Consider the following 20,691-nt stretch of genomic DNA (forward strand, 5'->3'; position numbering starts at 1 on the left):
ATTCGAATTGGTTGAACCGACTTTTCTCTTTTTAAAAAAAATTTTAAAACAATTTATTTAATTGAGCTAACAAGCCGGTTAGACCTATTCGACTACAGTTCGATTCTAAAAACTTTACTTTTTGTGGGTATTATATAAAAATAGCAATGTGACATACCATTACGCATGTACAATATATTTGCGTCATAAGATTTTAGAAATGAAAATATTTAACTTAATGAACTTAACAACTATCATTTAGTCCATATTGAAATTTCAAAATTTTCAAAAAGTATAAGGAAAAAAAATATCAAGACTAAATCTGTAACACACCATAATTTTAAGGACTAGTAGAGGAATTTGACCAAAACAGAAACTACTTTTACCCTATACAATAATAATGTAATACCTTTTAGCTTTTAGGATCCTTAGTCTCCCTCCACATATATGTTTTCCAGATGAGAAACGCGAATAATATAATCTGGATGCATGGTTCATAGTATTTGGAACATGAACCAAATAATTAACTCAAATATGCCCATATCTACGCCACCCCGGTCCCTCCTTTCTTCTCTCATTCTTTTGGTCTAAAAAGCATTCTTTTCCTTCAAGGGATCTTTCTGTTAATAGTAAAGTAGTCCCATTACCATTACTAAAAAATATATATGTGCAAGTACGATACCTAATAGCATATCTAAATTAAGCAACTGATCCAAATGATATGATTATCATCGAACCAGCAGTTAATATTAATTATTACTTCAGTTGAGACTATGTACGCAATATATGTTATACAGCGGTTTAGGTTTAGGTTTAGGTTTAGAGTCGGATTTAGGGTTTTAAAATATTATAACAATATTTATTTAATTTTCAGAATTATATACATTATAAATAAAAATAATCTATTATTAAATCTAAAAAAATAACGACTTATATTTGACAGTAAATTTGTATTGACTGTTAGGGAAGTCTTTCCCTAATACAAAATGCCTATATATTGTCCACGTTGGCTTTTTTTTTTTTTAATGCTACCTTATATTTTGACACACACAAGATGATATTGACAGGACAGCCGTTCACAGACCCAGGCATTATCATTATTTGATATTACTTTATCAATCAGTTTTCCCTTCACTTGATCAACTATAATCTTCCCAAAACCTTCATTGTCCTTTTCTCTTTTTTATTTGTTTCCCTTTGCTTACCAAATTGCCTTCCTTTCCTGCATGCCAAGGAGAAAATTGCATGTAACGTTTCCACTCAAGTTTATCTGATATGTATGAGAGGGGTCTTAGTCAAATTATTCAAAGTATATTATATATATTGTATTTATGTATTTGGACAGCGATTGCCACAAATTGTGGCAAAAAGTGAGGGGAAAACTGTCAAGCTACTCAAATGTTTCAAAAGTATCCTCTTCATCATATCAACAGCTGTCGAGGGGGAAAAAAACCCAATCTTTTTCATGCTTGCAAGGATGTTCCAAGCAACAAACTGCTTAGTTAAAAAGACAAGAAAATACACCTAGCTAGCTCTAGCACATTAATTGTACTACATTTATAAATGAATATTAATGGATCAGTGAATGTGAAAGCTATAGTACGTTCTTACAAGCGAGAAAAATATGAAATAGGGTACCTGACAGTGCGACCAAAGCATGGCCTGCAAAACAAGTTGGCAAATTATAAGGTTTTGGCATCGAAAGGTGGCTAATTAGATATGAATTCATACTTAAAAGAACATATATAATGGTTATTTGGGTCTGCATGAGTTTAGCTTAGACTTTTCTTCTTCTCTTGATAACGGTTGTTTTATGTTGCAAATCCCTTGGGGTTGACTTTGATACATATATGGTTTGGATAACATGCATGCAACTTGTTACCATTTATATTTTAACAGTATTTTGGGCTGGGTATTGCACTTTGAGATAGTGAATGCAACTTGTTACCTCTTTGGGCTGGCTATTAGGCCTTTAAGAGATCCATAGTAACTTTATCTTATCATCCATTTATCAGGCACTGGCGGCCCATGTCTTTTTTTTCTCTCTTATAAAATCCCCGCCCAACTTATGTAAAGTGAAAATATAATTTATTTTTAATTTAATACTCAATCTTTTTTTTTAATAATTGATAACATATAAGAAAATGAAATTAAAATAATATTATTTCCATACATATCTTTTACTTTGTATATTAAAGACATCATTTTTTTTATTTCATAAATTTACTTTATATATTAAAGAGATAAATTTTTAATTTATAAATTAATTTTGTATATAATTAAAAAAGATAATATATTTATCTTAATATATAAATTAATTTTAATTATAATTTAAATTATTCAAGAGATAGTATATAAATTATATATATTTAAATTAAAAGATTTTGCCAACCCATGCATGTCTTGAAAAAAATTAATTAATAAATTGTAAAAGTTACTTAAGATTTTTAAAAATAAATAATATAAAATTTATATAAAATTTGAAAATAAAATTACAAAAGAGAATGATTTTTTAAAAATTTTTAGGTTTATTTTATTTTCATATTTTTGAAAACTTTTATATATTTTCTTACCTAAAAAATTAAATGGATATTTCAAATTTTAATTAATATTTCAATTTTATTTTTTTTTCTAAATTTGATATGAAAATATAATAATTTAACATAAAATTTTTCCATGTGTCATTAAAATAGTTTTAGACCTTGTAGTATATTATATACTAGTTTCTTTTTTGTGTGATGCACGAATTAATTATATGTATTAATTAAAATATTTTTTCAATTTAATAATAAAAAAAATTAAAAGAATCAACCACACAGGGAAAAAATTGAAAGTAACATAGAAAAAATATGTTGAAAATTAGAAAATTGAAATATTATTATTTAAAATAATTCTATACAATAGTTTTAGTACATATCTTTTAGAGATTTTTTTTTAATTTATAAATGAATTTTTATATATATGTTAATATAATTTTTATATATTGTAAAAGAGATAATATATTAATTTTAATATATAAAAATTATCATTATAATTTAAAATATTCAAGATATAATATATAAACTTTATATATTTTTTAAAAATTAAAAAAATTACTAACAGTAGCATCTCCTGAAAAATTAATTAATAAATTATAAAACGTACTTAATATTTCTAAAAAAATGTAAAATGTGAATAAAATTATAAAATTTACTTAATATTTGACCGAGGAGTTTAGAGGTTTTTGTACTCGAGTAAATGATGTGTTTGATTGAGTTAATAATAATGTTAGTAATCTAGATTCAAAGATGTTTAGGATGGAGGAAAACATTACTTTTCTAATGTCTCAATTCCTTCTTCCTCCTTCACCTCGAGAAGACTAGGGTGCATTTATTTTTTTCATGCATTTTAATCATTTTCATTGCATATTCACCTATCCTTATGTTAGAACATTCATGCTTATATTTGGTATCTTGCTTGCAGATACTTGACGGTTTACTTTGGTTTCTTAATGTTAGCTCTTTGTTTTCATATATTTCAATTTCTATTTTTGGACTAACAACATTTCTCTTTTAAGCTTTATTTGGTGATTTTTTTTATATAATAAAAAGGGGAGAAGAGAACAATCAGGTAAATTAAATTGGTATTTGGTTGATTATGACTAATCTTTTAATGCCAACATTTTAGTGATCAAAATTTTCAATCTCAAGTCTCTGTTTTTAAATTCCTAAAATTAAGTCATTGATCCAAATTAAACTTTAACTAGGGGAGTAACAAATTCAAAAACAAATTTACCAAAATGTTTTGTTATATAAAAAAGGGGAGATTGTTAAACTAGCTTTATTTGATAAATTGTTTTAATATAACAAACAAAAGTGTTTTTGAATAAAATTTGATTTTGAACATAGAATTTATAAAGTTCAAAGCATACAAAATATTTCAAGACTTCCAAACATCTTAGAAAATGTTTTGAACTCTTAAAATATTTTGGACAAAGTTCAAAAACGGTTTTAAACTCTTGAACTTAATTGAAACAATTTTAAATCAATTGAAAAACTGCTCCCTACAAAAATTATCAATGTTTTCCAAAAAAATCAATACCCATATGATTATTATCGATACCAAAATTGCTCGTTGACTTTAATAAAAAAATTGAACAAAAGCAATAAGTATCGATACCAAAATTGCTCATTGACTTTAATAAAAAAATTGAACAAAAGCAATAAGTATCGATACTTTTCTAAATGTATTGATACCTATTGAATTTATCGATACCATTTTTTTTATTGATACCACTTTTGCATATTGTTTCTATGATTTTTCAAACAATGACAAAAAGCATCGATACCCATTAAAAATATTGATACCAAAATTGCTCACTGACTTGAGTAAAAAAATTGAAAAAAGCAATAAGTATCGATACTTTTCTAAATATATCGATACCTATTGAATTGTATCGATACCACTTTTGCATTCTATTTCTATGATTTTTCAAACAATGGCAAAAAATATTGATACCCATTAAAAATATCGATACTTTTATCAGATATCGATAAATCATCTTTAGTATCGTTGTAAACTAACTTTAATGGTCATTGAATCATGCATTAAATGCTACTAGTATCGATACTCAGAAAAAATATCGATACATTTTGTTGCAGGTGAATTTAATTATCTGGCACTTTCATCCCCAATGGTTTTATTTATTTTCTCAACAACCACAACAATTGAAAATCAATTAGATGGTATAAATACCAACTTCTAAAGGTTCTACCAGAACAAGTGAGATTACAATCGATCAAATGCTTCAAGATATATCAAAAATCCATTACCAATCACTTTATGTTTTAATTCTTTATATTCTTATTGCAAACACTTGTGAACATTCATTGTATTTTCTATTAGCTCAAGTGTTTTCCTTGTATTTGTGCTTAATTGGCAAATATCCCAATCTTGTGAGGACTATTTCTTTGTTTGCTTATTTGTTATTCTCTTTCATAGGGTTGAGTCTTAAGGTTTGGGTAGAAACCTTAAAGGAATTGCAATATTAAGATTTGGATAGAAATATTAAGGGAATTGTAAGGTTAAACCTTGTCATCAAATGTTGTCAAATTAGTGAATTTGAGAAAATCCTTAGTTGTGAAAAGCTAAGGTAGTGGAGTAGGCAATTGGAGCTAAACCACTATAAATCATTGTGTTCAATTTTTCTATCCTTTCTTTCAAGCTTCCACAAAATTTTTAAAAGGCCCACCCCCTCTTGGCTATTTCTAATGATCAATCGAGCTAATAGAAAGGAGTGTCATTTGTTGTCTCAGCACCAAGAGATAGGCCTTCAACATGTGGACCAATAACCAGAATAAAAGTTATGAGACTCGAACGGAGATTGAAAGCCTTAACCTTGCACAATGTTTTGGTCGACAACAAGAAAAAAAAATTTTGTGGCCACTTTGTGCTAATTTGTTAGCCAAATGAACAAATGGTGTAATATGGTCAAGGACAAACCATGGATACATGCGATGTGAAAGGTTTTGGTTGCCACAACTGATATATATGTGTCTTATTAAATTGCTCCAAAGATACAAAATTTACTAATTAAAAGATAAACTTGAGTGCCTTAAATGCAATCCTATTATACCATTTCTTGAAACTTACTATGCTATCCTTTTTAATAACTATGCCTAGATAGTTTCTTGGTTACTAATGTTTGAAAACCTTCATAGAAAACCAAAATATCCCTAAATTTTTAAAGTGTTTGCACCCATAGTAATGATATTTGTAAAAAGAAAAAAATATTCGATTATTTGTTAAACTTTATTTATTACACAAATTGATACTAAGATATGTGTTAAGAGAAACAATTTTTTTTTGGTTTTACAACATGTTTAACCGATTAGTTGATTAGTTAAGGATATATCCTTAAGTTATAGTTGCATCCATTTACACTTCGTGAATGCCATTCTATCAACAGGTGGCTGATGGTCGGCATTGACTAAAGTCTGATGAGTAGAAGGCTGTGTATACTAACAGAGACAAGTAGGAGCTAAATAAATTCATTCTATTTTATCGTGATAATTACAAAACAAAACCGATGAATATATACACACAACTGACTACGTAATTGCTATTAACCAACCGCTAACTAACTAACTAACAGTTCTTTAACACTCTCCCTCAAGTTGGAGAATGATATGTATATCTTTCATTCCCAACTTGGACATCAAATATTCATGCTGATAGATCCCTAAACCTTTTGTTAAGATATCATCTTGTTGGTCCTTTGTAGGTATATGATGTGTTTTTACAAAGCCTTGTTGAATCTTCTCACGCACGAAATGATAATCGATTTCTATATATTTTGTCCTCTCATGATAAACCGGGTAGGCTGTTATCTGCAGTGCTACTTGACTGTCACAGTACAACTCTGCTGGTTTATGAAGTTCAACCTCAGATTCCTCGACCAATCTTTTTAACCATACTAATTTAGACACTGTGAAAGCCATACATCTATACTCTACCTCTATTGAAGATCGTGACACTGTGTTTTGTTTCTTAGATTTCCAGTATACCAATGAATCTCCAAGCTTAATGCAGAATCTTACTGTTTACTGTAAGTAAAATTTTATACCTTGGACACTTCCGTATGTACCTCACAATACGTAATTCAGCTTCATAATGAGCCCTTTTAGGTGCTTACATGAACTAATTAAGATGTTGAACAACATATGTAATATCTCGATGCATGTGTGTTAAGTAGAGCAACCTTTCAATTAACCTCTGATATACACCAGCATCTTCTAAGGCTTCACCTGGTATAGAGTCACTCACTCTCTCATCATACTCCATTGAGGTAAGCCTTTGATTTTGTTCAAGTAGAGTTGATGCACAATTAGCTCCCTCTAAACCTGAATCGGCTGTGAGTTCCAGGGTATATTTTCGTTGGTTTAGCACTATTCCTTCTTTAAATCTAGCCACCTCAATTCCAAGAAAGTACTTGAGATGACCAAGGTCCTTCATTCGAAAATTCTGATGAAGAATGCCCTTGAGTTCAATTATAAGATCATTATCTTTCCTTGTGATTAAGAGATCATCAACATAGATCAACATCATCACCAATTTACTACCTTCTCTTTTTGTAAACATAGAACAATTATGTAAGCTCTGCACATAACCATTGAAAACAAGTGCCTCAATCAGCTTCATATTTCATTGACAAGAGGCTTGCTTTAATCCATATAAGAACTTGAGTAACGTACAACCTCGAGGCTCCCATTGGTTGTGAAAACCTTCTGGAAGAGTCATATAAACTTCATCATGGAGATCACCTTGCAAAAAATCATTGAACACGTCCATTTGAAACAAAAGGCCAACCAAACATGGCTACTAAAGCAATAATTGTTTGAACCATAACCTACTTTGCTACCGGAGAGAACGTATCATGAAAATCAATACCTTCGTGTTGATTATAACCTTTAGTAACCAATCGAGCCTTAAATCTTTCAATCGAACCATCAAAATTGTACTCACCTTAAAATCCCATTTACAGCAAATAGGTTTCTTACCAAGGGGTAAATCCACCACTCTCCATGTACCATTTGCCTTTAAAGCTTGAATTTCTTGTTTCATAGCTTCTACCCATCGTTCATCAATAATTACCTCATGATAGGTACGCGGTTCAACAATAGAAGATAAAGAAATAACAAACTCACGTGTATGAGAAGGTAAATGAGCCTATGAAATGCAATTAGAGATAGAATTCGTACCTTGATACAGTGAAGTTGATGAAGAGGATTGAGGATGGAAAAAAATTTAGATAGCCAAGTTGGTGGTCTACTCACCCGAGAAAATTTTCTCAAAGGGGCAAATGGTATTATAGGAAAAGAGGAGACAGTCGTGTAAGGGGATAAAGTATTAGGTGTAATAGGCAACGGTTGGGTTAAAAAATTCTTATGAGGAAACAATAGGAATATGAAGAAACTCATGGTCAAAATCATTTAAGGAATGTGGGAATAAATATGAGCCTTTAACTAGAAATTTAAAGGGAAAAATGGTTTCATGGAAGATAACATCAGGATTAATAAAAAAAAGTTTTGGATTGAAGGTTAAACAAGAAATAACCCTTTTGAACTGAAGAATAACCCATGAATATGGAAGGTATGGTTTTAGAGGTGAATTTGTCATGGTAATTGGTCATTGTGGCATAACAAGGACAACCAAAAATCCTAAGGTGAGACAAATTTAGAACCTTATGATAAAGCATGTCAAACGGATACTTCCAACTTAAAACTAATAAAGGCAATCTATGATGATATAACACGCTGTTAACACACACTCACCCCAAAATTTGATTGGAACATGAGATTAGAACTTAAGGACTTGAGCAATGTTTAACAAGTGTTAGTGTTTACGTTCATCTATGCCATTTTGCTGTGGAGTATAGACGCAAGAACTCTGATGGACAATGCCATTAGAAGAAAAGAAATCCTTCCCTTCGATGGTAAAAAATTTTGAACCATTGTCACTTCTAATTGTTGAAATAAGTACAAAAAAATGTGTGCACTTACATAATGAATTGTTGAGGATAACAAATGCATTACTTTTGAGTCTAAAAAGATAGACCTATGTCATTCGAGTGTGGTCATCTAGAATAGTTAAAAAATACTGATGTCCACTATGTGTAGAAACACCATATGGCTCTCAAAGATCAATGTGTATAAGGGAAAAAAGTTTGTCTTCACGAGAAGTACTAACAAAAAATGGTAAACGAATCTGTTTTGCAAGAGGACAAACATCACAATGTTGAATATGATCATTATGGGAGAAATTACAATGTAATTGAGACATTTTAGATAGTGTGTTCATAGATGCATACCCAAGCCTCACGTACCACAGTGCATTACCATTAGAATGTAAAGAAGATGATAAATATGCATGTGATTGTGTGACATGTGATAAGGATTTTGAAGAAGAAAACTTTGAGAAGGGTGATGACTACAAGATGTATAGACCTCTTCTAATTTTACCAATCCCCTCATCTCGCCATTGTAAAGGTCTTGTAGAAGAAAAAATTATGGATAAACTATCACACAACATTTGAGCTCTTTGGTTAATTTTGAAATAAACAACAAATTGTAGTGAAAATCAGGCACATGTAAAATATTGATCAAGGTACGGGTAAGAGACAAGGTATATGTGCCAATGTGTGCAATTTGGGTGGTTTCACCATTTGACAACTGAATGAACGATAAAGAATTGCATGCAACAGGGGAATCCAAATGCTGCAAGTCAAACGTCATATGGTTTGTGGCTCCTATGTCAAGAATCCAATCGTGACTAGGAGAAGCAAGATTTATACCTGCCATATGAGCAGCAGCCTGCACTATCGACTCCTTTCCAAGCAAATTAAGAATCTGATCAACTGTAAAGAGAGATGTCTAACCAGGAACAGAAGAGGCACTACTGTTGGACGATGACTCATTTGAGGCAAGATCAAACATACTTGTTGCCACAACATTATTGACAGAGGATTATCTTTTTTTAGTAAGCTTATAATCAACTGGATAGACCACAAGTTTATAGCATGTCTCCTTCTTGTGACCCTTAATATGACAATAATCACATACACTATTGAAGTGTTTCCTTGGCTGAGAAGCAAATGAATTTGTGTATATGTTGTTGGTTCAGTAGCCAATAAGGATTTACTAAAATTATGATGTTGTCCCTCCTCTTGAACTAGTATGGAATATGCTTGGTTAACAGAAGGTATTGGCTGCATTAACAAGAGTTGACTACGTACCATAGAATAGGAGTTATTCAATCCCATGAGAAATTGAAACAGACGTTTTTTATTTACATGCTCAGTGTTTTTCCAAGATGCTTCACAATTGCATAATAAAAACGACACAATCGCATCCAATTCATCTCAAAGCAAACGCAGACGAGTATGATAAGCTGAAATCGAAGAAGTACCTTGAGAGAGCGAGATAATTTCCTTGTACAAGAAGGACACATGCGAGCCATCAATTTTATCAAATTGTTCTTTAAGATCCTACCAAACCAACGTGGCGCTGAAAGCAAACACAATCCCTGCAAAGAGCTATTGAGTAACAGTTTTTAAGATCCAAGAAAGAACAATGGTGTTGCATCGATCCCACTGAGCCAAAAGTTCCAGTGGCAAGGCATCATGAGAATAAGAACCATCAATAAATCTTATTTTATTTTTGGCAAGAAGGGTTATTCGGATTGATCGACTCCACAGATTGTAATTTTCAATCCCAATCAACTGATAAGACACAAGCAGCGTCCCAGGTGTATCTGACGGGTGAAGATAAAGTGGATGACTAAAGTCAATTTGGTGTTCTTGTGGAGTAACTATGATTATGTGGAAAAAGGAAAACAGAAAAGTACAGATCTAGAGAAGAAAAGAAACAAATCTGAAATGAGGTATAAGAAGGAACTTGAGCAAGCTGAACCATTATTGACTAATGGCAGCAAGTTGAATGGAAGCAATCACCGACGGTGGCTCTGATACCATGTCAACTAGTGGCTGATGATCGATGTTGATTGAAGTTCGATGACTAGAAGGCTGCGTATATTAATATAGACAGATAGGAGCTAAATAAATCCCTTCTATTTTATCGTGATAATTACAAAACAAAACCAATGAATATATACACACAATTGACTACCTAATTGCTATTAACCAACTACTAACTAACTAACTAACAATTCTTCAACACATTCAAACTGTTTGATCAACCTATATATATAATAAATTAATTTTGGTCATGAAAAGTTAGCTTGCTTTCATTAATATGTTTAAATTTACTTATTTGATTTTAGTACTGACAATACCACAAGTTCCTTTATCCGCGATTCTAACAAACTTTGTTCATTGTGAAGTAAAAGTAAGGTTCCAAAAGTCCTACTTTTTATTCTTCTTTTTTTAAAATTGTTTATTTATGATTGTGGACTTGAGTGTAAAATATATTATTTATATGTTGTTAATTTGTTAAGGAATAATATTTGGTACTACAAGTAGGATTAAATGATTGATAAATATTTTATAAAGGTATAGTAAAATATTAAAATTTTTAAAGTTTTTATGTGGAATAGAAAAAAATAAACCATAAGTATACCAAATATTAACCTATTTTTAATTTATTTATTAATAAGGTGATCGATAGTAAATAATACTCATACACGAATGATGTCTTAATTGAATACTTAATTTAAAAGAAAGAAAATTTTAAAATATCTTTAGCCTAATAAATATAAAAAGACAGCCTAGAAACTTGGTTTGAAGTAAAAACTGTTAATCCTTATCCCAATCCCAAATCACTTTGACTAAACAAATGAAAATCAAAATAAAAACTGGTTTGTCCACTTATGCAAAGTAGTTGAACAAGTAAGAGGCAGACCCAGCCCATGGTTTCTTTTTTTCCAAATAAAGATAGGTGATTCTGAAATTAAAACTTCTCATTGGCCATGTTATGCCCCCATAGAATTACGCCAAGTAGTAGACACTAAAGATATCACATGATGTATGCATTTCCATCAAAAAGTCATGCTGACTAGAAAATTCTAAGTTAATAAAGGTTTAGGTCTGCCTGCCCCCCCTTTTTGTTTTGTGGTTACAAATCATATATTTTTTTATTTTAATCGCAAAATAAGTTAGTGGCAGGGTGGGGAATCATTATCCGCTCGCTTCTGGAGCTTGGAACGCTTTCGATCTAAGCCGACGGACCCCTCATTTATATATATATATTATAATAAACAATATAAACGAAATTAAAATAAAAAATAGTTTAAATTAAAAAAAATTAAAAAGGTAAATATATTATATTAAAAATATTAAATATCATATTTCAATAAAAAAGATTACCAGATAGAAATATCAAAATAAAATTTTGGTTGAATTAATAAAGAAAAAAATTTATAAATATTTATGACATCATTAAAATCTTAATATCCGTAAATTTTATCTTGATTTTATTAAAAATGTCCTCGTGAGAATATAAGTAATATCAAATATGCAAGAATACTTTAGTAATTTAATGAAAAGTTTAAATAATAATAATAATGTGAAAGATGTACTTACTATCCGTACATTAAATATTGAACTTATTTGTGTTTTCTCTTCATGTTTCCAGAACCCATTCGCTTTGCATACCTTTCTTCCATCCAATTACTTCTTGTTATACTTATATATGATAACCACCATCAACAACTACTATAACCAAACCCTACCTAGTTTCTTCTTTTTCTCTGTTTTCTCAACCAAACCAACCTTTCTGCACTTCTTTCTTTCAGTCTCCATACCACTCTGCTCTTCAATTTAGTTTGGGGGTTTTTTTGGAGGCTCTGCTTCTAGGCCTTGCCTGCCCAAAAACATAATAAAGGAATCCATTTCAATCGCAACCGAGACGGGGATGTTGCAGCTGTTCTTCACAATTGCTTTCTCTGCGGCGCCGTTGACTCTATATGTCCCGCCTGTGAGGAGTTTGAATCTCTTCGTAGAGACCATGGAGGATCTGGCAAGGGAGTCGCGGGTGTATACCCACAGGCTTTACCCACGTGCACGCTTCGTCTGGTCTAGGCTCTTGGATTGCATGCTTTGCAACTTGAGTTTAGATTAGAGTTGGCTGTGTTGTGCTGTGCCATCTCCTAACCCTACTTTAATCATTAGATCTCTTTCAATGTACATATGGAATTTTGGTTTCTTTTGCCTCTCTGGCCATGTGACAAAGGCTTTTCTTATTGCCAGGAATAGAAGTCAAAAGCATTCTTTTGGTGGTTCCATATATGTTTCTTTGTGTTGTATATATATCTTCGCGGGATCCATAGAGTGATTGGTGAGTGTTATTTAAAGTTTATGCTATCAACCCTTTTTATTTTAATCACTAGTCTATATGAAATTCCCCAGGGTTAGGGTTTTGATGTAATTTTTGTATCTGCTTGTGATGGGATTCTGAAATTTGATAATGTATCTGGGTTTGTCCGTTTCCTCATTAACCTTTGTATCAACTTCAATTATCAATCTCACTTCCAACAATAGGAAACCCCTCCACTTGACTTCAAATTGGACGCTGAATCCCCATTCGACGCTAAATTTGCAGTCAAGCTGAGATGGATTCATTACGGTTAAGTTGCTCAAGCTTTATTTAGCTCGATCATAGGTGATGTATTGTTGCCTGCCTAAGGCTTTTGATGTGGTATGTATGTTAGCAGAGTATGGCAGTTTGTATGTGTTGTTGGGTTTTGTTGCTTACTCTGATCTATGAAGAATTAGGTAGATAAAGATGATGGGAGAAATTGTCTGGACGTTGCTAACAGATATGGAAATGCAGTGGGAGGACAAAATTGAACACAGAAAAGCCGTACTCATGTATCTTGTCATAAAGACAGAACTTTCTTTAGTATTAACATACAATTAATGCTTCATTAGTAGTGTTAAATGTTGATTTGAGTACAAACTGATAGTCAAGAAAAAAGCGAGAGAGAAAGAAATAAAGAATCATGATGTTGGCTTTTTATTCACTGAAAAGGGTTTTCAATACAATTATTAAACGCTTTGATTTCAGTTTTCTTTTCTATGTCGTCAACAAATGAATCAAGTAAACTACAACTAAACAGAGAGAAAGCTACACAGCTTACACTCATATGAATGAAAGAATGAAGACATTTGAGTTTTGTTTACTCAGACATTGTGCAAGGCTTGAGGAACCAAAATACATCCAACGCTCTTGCTTGTCTTCCATCCGTAACATTAACATTATTAACAACAGAAGAAGAACAAGAAGATACACTGCTTCCTGCTTTTTCTGTCTTCATATCCTTGTTTTGCTTCACTTCTTGAAGGATCCCCCTCTCCTATGGACACATCATATACAAATATAAACTAAACAAATCATACCGAAAGCAAAAAGCATGCATACTGAAGAAACTAGTTGCATACCATAAGTCTGGATCTGGTAGGGGCAGAAAAGCACTGAGGAGAGGGTGGATTGGTCCGTATTTGCAGCAACCTTTCTTCTCCTTTGTTTTTGTGCTTCACATCCTCCAAATTTAGTGAGATATTAGAGGGTGTCATGTTCTCTGCCTCATCACCATGTGTTCTGTTTCTGTTTCTGCAACAATATCATCCAACATGAATCAAACTTAAAGATCTTTTAAAATTAGTTTTTCACATAAGTGATACTTACATTTTCATCTTTTCTTTCTCGTTAGCAATGCCATGTTTCTCTTGACCCAATTCAAGCAATGGTTTCCTCTCTTTGTCCAACTCACCCAGAACCTGGGTCTTTTCATCTTGAGTGTTTTCCTCTCTCTCTCTCTCCCTAGCCCTGCTTGCCAACTTCTTTAACTCGTTGCAAAACTCACTTATATGACTCAGTATATCCCTACCAGCAAACAAATTCCTAGCTGACGCACTACTTTTCAGAGGCCGTATCTCGTCACTTTGGGACTGGAGTATACCATCTGTTATAATGGGTTTATTTTTTTCACTGCTGGACTTGATTGTCGCTTTCAAAGACTTAGCTTGGTGATTAGGAAGAGGAGTTGATAAATTTGGGTTATGGTTTTCACTATCGTCGAACTTTGAAAAACTAGAAGATTGAGTTTGTTGCCCTCTTCTCTTCAATTTGGCATCTCTGAAAACAATACAACACCCAAAAATGGAAATAAGATGTAAAAAAAAAAAACAGTGGATCTTGAAACCAAGACATGTTGTAAGGTAATTAAGTTGCGTTTAGTAAATACCCTTGATTCAATTCCCGAAATGGGAAGTTTCCAGCTCCACCGCCAGGAACTGATCGTCGTGGAAGCTTCAAAAGATTAACAAAACAAAACAAAAAATAAGACAAATGGTCCATAAATACATGCAGCAGCATTGTAGTGTCTGGAACTAAATGGAAAGAGGCATAAAAGCAGAGAATAAAAACCTTAGAAGGAGGAGAGGGTTGAAGGAAATCCTCAGCAGTCTTGGGATGGTTACAGTCTGCAGTATCCAGATAAGAAAAAGTTTACAAAAAAAGAAATGAAGTGAGAGGGCAGAGGAGAAAAGGGAAAAGAAGAGAAATGAAAGGGTACCAGGAGTGCAGAACCAGGCATCATCGTCGATGGAAGGTTGGTGAGGGTCAGGGGCCAAGAAATCAACCCATTTAGGGGCGTTGATGTGTTCGTAAACGCAGTCCTCAACGAAGCGGGAGTCTATTCTGGTCCAGTCGATTTTTGCTGGTTCCATTATGCGAAAGCCAAAAAAGTATGGGATTTGCAGGAGGGGAGAGTGAGATAGGAAAATGCGTGAATAGGCTGAGTTTCTATTCTTAAGTGTGAGTGAAAGTGAACGTTATTACGTTACGTTAGTGGGGTCCTTCTTCTTCTTTTTTAATTAGTATTATTGTTTCTTCTGACCGTTGGGGATCCCTTTTTTTTTTTAGTTTTTTCAATCATCGGTGTGTAGTTTACTTGGTCTTGATGGCAAACCACTTCCAGTGTGGGTTTGTGGAATAAGAGAGGCTGGGTAGGGCAGAATGATTTTTTTTGGGGGGGGGGGGGTACCAACTGCCACCACTTATTCCATTCCATTCAATATATGAAATTAACATTTTATTATTTTTAATTATTAAAAATGTAAATAAAAAAAAGCATATTATAATTGAACCGACTGTTTTCTGATCCCTACGTGCCAAAGAGAATGTGATTTTCTTTCTTTTATGCCAGAATCTTACTTAAGATTCAATCTTTTACTTCATTATACAGCATTCCTCACTATAATTACATTACTTCTTTTTAATAATTGAAGATGCTAGGGTTTCATCATTGACTTTATCTCTCCACCAACAACAAACACTTGTTTTTTTCTATGATATTCAACCTTACTCTTTTATAAGATAATTTCAATATATGTTGGAGAAAAAAAATTTATTTGGCTATATATGTTTTTTTTAAAGAAAAAATAAAACGCGTTCCACATTGTGTGCTTTCAGTCACATCAGCTGAAAACACGTTCTGTAGGATACGTTTTCACTAAAAATAGATATAGTTTCTTTTGGTCAAGTGGTTAAATGTTAATATATTTGTCCCTGAGTCCCGAGTTCAATTCCTCTCCTACTTACATTTATATTAATATTTTTGACATACTAGTTTTTTTGGTTAGATAGTTAGATAATTGTGATTTCATCTTTGAGTTCTAAGTTTGATTCCTCTTATAAACATTTAAATATGTATTTTTTTATTTCATACTGTTTCAAACTTTTTTATTAATTTTAATTAATGTTTATAATTAATAAATATATTATTTTTAAGTTTGTTTATTTTTAATTAATCTTTTTAACTAATAACTCTTTTATTTATAAAATCAGATAATTATTGCAAATATCATTATTTTTAGTAAATATAATTTTTATATGTGTAATATTTATATTTCAATCCGTATAATGAGTGTAAAATATGGACATTTTATATATTTTCATATGTGTATTTGACATAATTATTTAAAATATTTCACATATAGGTATAATGATATTTGAAATATTTTACATATTTGAAATAATTATTTGATTTTATAATATTAGAAATCTCCATACTCCCACAATATAGGTGGAGAAAATAAATCTTTGACATATAAATTTTCTGTATAAAAAAAGATATATCTAAAAATTAGTCAATGTTTTTTAAAAAAAATTATGTATTTATTATTTGATTTTATAAATAAAAGAGATGAATTAAAAATAAAAAATTTGAAAAAAATATATTTATTAATTATAAAATTTAATTAAAAATAATAAAAAAACCTTGAAACAAAATTAAAATAAAAATACATATTAAAATACTTATAAAAGGAATTGAATTTAGGACTGAAGAATGAAATTACAATTATCTAATAATCTAATTAAAAGAGCTAATGTGCCAGAAATATTAATTAAAAATAAAAAAGCTTAAAATAACATGAAATAGAAAATACAAATGTGAGTAGGAGAGAAATAAAACCTAGGACTCAAGGACAAAAATACTAACATTTAACCATCTGACCAAAAGAGATGAGTTATTTTCAACAGACATGACTAAAAGCATACCATATAGGATGCGTTTTCATTGTTTAGACGCATTTTCCTTTCTCTCTAAAAAAAATATAGATCGAAAAATTTAAAGAAAAAAAACAGCACATAAACTCAAATGAAATTTTTTTCAGCATAAATTGAAAAATTAGTTCTTTTTTATACGAGGGTTAGATTTGCTGCAACTATGAACGTATAGATAAAGAATAGCTTACAACACCTCCAGCCAACAATATACCAACTTAAGAACAGTGTTTTTTTTTTCTCCACTAACCTAATATGAGGACATTTCCACCGGTTGCACCGTATTGCATTGTAGCTTAGCATGACATTACATTTGTTACATACATACAGACAGAGAGGCTTATGGTTACAAGCACTTACAATTTCAATTCGATTGAAAAATTAATAGAAATTATGTTTTTTTAAGGAATCATATATATTATTATGAAAATATTTTTATCTTTTTATATTTTATATAAAATTAAATAAAAAACGTATACATAATAATATTTCAATAGTTCTAATATAATTTTTTTATACAATACTTAAAACTACCTATAATCTTCCTATTCTTAAATAATATTTCAACAATTAATAGGACGATAAATGGGCTTCGACGCATTTGAACCCACCTCCTCCTGCTCTAGCAATAATAATGTTCGATATCTCACTTAGGCAACAAAGAAATAAAACTAAGCTATGAACAACAAATGTGAAAACAGAAAACAAAATAAGGTCTACTTCTTTTATTGATAATGACTCTGATAATCTCAAAATGATGAAATCGAGTCTAGGATTTATACAAAGAGATTAGGAGCTACAAATAGTAGTTAATGCTAACAAAAATCCTGCACTGACTTTCCCTACAACTGACTAATAAAAAATACCAAAAATACAATAGCTTAGAAACTAACTACTTGACTAACTGAAGAAACTGAAATACAGTTTACCTAAGCTAATACAACACGTGCTAAGACATTTCTCTAATATCCACCTATCTACCCGTCTTTTGAAAGCTCTTCAAACCTGTTTTCAACCTTTAGTTTGCTTCAAAATTTGCAGAAAAGTAACTCAGACAAAGGTTTTGTAAAAGCATAAGCTATTTGGTCTTTATTAGGCACCTGGCCAACAACCAAATTTCTAGTTGCTACCTTCTCTTGAATGAAAAACAGATCCAATTCAACATGTTTAAATTTGAAATGCAGCACGAGATTGGTTGCAACAACTCCTCCTGAGTTATCACACCAAAGTTGAGATCACCAAGTAAAAACTCGAGCCACACAATCTCTATTGTGGCATGTGTCATACTCCTATTTTTCGCCTCAAAACTAAAATGTGACATAATATGTTACTTCTTAGAGCGCCAAGCTATTTGATTCCCACCAAAGAACACACAAAATCCAATTGTTGATCTTTGATTGTTGATATTAGCTCCCCAATTAACATCAACAAAGCTACCCAAAGACAAACATGAGGTAGGTTAAAAAGACAAACAATGATCCATTGTTCCCTGGAGATACCTTAAGATGCGCTTGACAACTTTAAAATGAGCATCTAAAGGCTTTTTGCATGAATTGTTAGACCTTGTTGACAACAAATGCAATCTTTGGCCTTGTAATCACTACGTATTGAAGTGCTTCCACAATGCTATGATATTTAGACTCATTTTCAATAGGGATACCAACTTGAGCAGACAAGATATCGTTGCTAACCATAGGTGTAAAGAACCTTTTACTTAATCTATATAAAAGAAATTTTAACTTAGTTCATAAATTAAAGATTAAGCTAGAGGCGTACTATGCATAAAAAGGTGTGACACAGCCTTTAAGTTTCTGAGAATCAACTAAACCTTGACTCTGATACCCGACTTGATACAGAAAGAGTGTGAATGAATGTGGAAGAGGATTGTAAAGTTTGTCCAAGTTGCAGATTTGACTTAGGGCTCTAGACGTTCAGAAAAAAAAACTTGGATTTTGACACAACCTAAAACGCAATTAAATCCAAATTAGATAAAAACAATTAACTAAGATAAATAAAATAGAACAATAAATCAAAGATTGGAGCAATAAAGAAGAAAATAAAGAAGATAGATGGAAAAGATAGAACGTGACATGTAGAAGTCCTAAGAAGCCTTAGAAACAAGAAGAATCCACAACCCCCTTCAAGTGACTCTAATTTCCCCCTAAGAAAGAAAACTTGGCAAGAAAAAGTTTGAAGATTATCCCCATTATCTGAAAAGATTATTAAAACTCTTCTAAAAGAAAACTCAAGAGAAATTCTTGAAAAGAAAAACTCAAAGAGAACTTATTAACTCAAAAGAGAAGTTGTTGAATAATAATGAACTGATCTTTGTGTACAATGTAAAGGCCTTTATATAGGCTAGCTAAATAAATCTAAATAAAACTCTTAAGTATACTAAAACTTTAATTAACCTAAACAAGAAGTAGTTTTAAACTAAACTTTCTTGTTGGCATAAAACTCCTAAATAACTTAAAATACTTAATAATTATAAAAAGTTTGGAATCAAAAATAATAAAATAATAAAATAATAAGAGCTGATAAATACCACATTAAGCTCACATATAATAAAAATTAAGCTTAAAACCCGAACCTAATATGATTTAAACTCGAATTAAATGCCCAAAACACATCATTCTCGTCCAAAAATTTTACTCGCATAGTCTTCACTAAAATAGTTATAACTTAAGCTCCTAAACTCAAAACTGAGTGATTCAAAGTGTGTTTCGAATCTAAGAGATAAATCTTCAAACTTCATGAGACATATTAACCAATATGTAATGACCCAATAGTCAGGGGTGTCGGAAAGTGCATTCCTAGGACTCCCTTCCCGTAAATCAGACTCGTAAATATTTATTAAAAATATTTACAAAGCTAGTTGTGTAGTTAATTATGTTTTGGTTAAGTGAATTTGCATGAATTAAGAATAATTAGGTATAAGAACTAAATTGCATATAGGGTGAAAGTTTAATTATAGATTAAAGAATAATTAAAGGGACTAAAGAAGCAATTATGTCATTGTTCTTTAATGAGGCGACATAAGTGTAAAATTATTATATATATTATTAATAAATTAAAGTTAAAATATATATTATAATATTTTTTACTTAATATTTAAGTAAATATATATAATATAATAATAAAGTAAATATAATAAAACAAATAAGTAAATGAAACAAAGAAAGACAAAAGCAAAATCAAAATTGAGAAAGAAAAGAAAGAAAGAAAAAGAAAGAAGGACTACTAGTGTTTTCAAGTTTATTTGGTTAGTCAATTTAGTCCATTTTCTTGTAATCTTTATGTTTTTGGAATCCCGATGTTAAGCACTACTCAACCTATGTCGAAATTTTAGTAATTATTGAGTTTTTAAATATTATTAATGTTGAAAAATTTTAGTATTAGGGACTAAATTGATAGATTTTTAAGTTAGGAATGAAAAAGGATTAAATTGTGAAAGGAATTATAAATTTTGAGTAATAGGGACTAAATTGTGAAAAATTTGAAATTTAGGGATTTAAGTGAAAATAAGGAGTTAAATTTAGTTTAAATTGGAATTTGTATAAAAATATAGGATTAATTGTAAAAAAATAAAGTTAGTCTCGGTTTAGGGACTAAATTAAAAATTAGGCAAATATTGAATAAAAATTGAAAT

At 30.9% G+C, this 20,691-nt stretch overlaps 2 protein-coding genes and 1 long non-coding RNA gene across 3 annotated transcripts; 1 reads left to right on the forward strand and 2 right to left on the reverse strand.

Moving 5' to 3' along the window:
- Positions 1-909: 909 nt before the first annotated feature.
- On the reverse strand, positions 910-10,578 carry LOC121219855 (uncharacterized). The gene is made up of 3 exons (XR_005916859.1): positions 9,925-10,578; positions 1,618-1,641; positions 910-1,201 (listed from the first exon to the last, which is right to left on the reverse strand). It is a non-coding gene; the product is annotated as an uncharacterized lncRNA (long non-coding RNA).
- A 1,593-nt stretch (positions 10,579-12,171) lies between these two features.
- Positions 12,172-15,314, reverse strand: LOC107900743 (uncharacterized). The gene is made up of 6 exons (XM_016826437.2): positions 15,049-15,314; positions 14,901-14,956; positions 14,719-14,783; positions 14,160-14,609; positions 13,913-14,084; positions 12,172-13,827 (listed from the first exon to the last, which is right to left on the reverse strand). Exons 1-6 carry the CDS (start codon positions 15,200-15,202, stop codon positions 13,651-13,653), a joined length of 1,074 nt encoding a protein of 357 aa, XP_016681926.1. The 5' UTR covers positions 15,203-15,314; the 3' UTR covers positions 12,172-13,650.
- Positions 12,387-12,899, forward strand: LOC121219856 (uncharacterized). The gene has a single exon (XM_041098395.1). It carries the CDS (start codon positions 12,387-12,389, stop codon positions 12,591-12,593), a length of 207 nt encoding a protein of 68 aa, XP_040954329.1. The 3' UTR covers positions 12,594-12,899.
- Positions 15,315-20,691: the final 5,377 nt, after the last annotated feature.

The sequence above is a fragment of the Gossypium hirsutum genome, chromosome D08 (genome assembly GCF_007990345.1).
Source record: "Gossypium hirsutum isolate 1008001.06 chromosome D08, Gossypium_hirsutum_v2.1, whole genome shotgun sequence".
Taxonomy (NCBI): domain Eukaryota; kingdom Viridiplantae; phylum Streptophyta; class Magnoliopsida; order Malvales; family Malvaceae; genus Gossypium; species Gossypium hirsutum.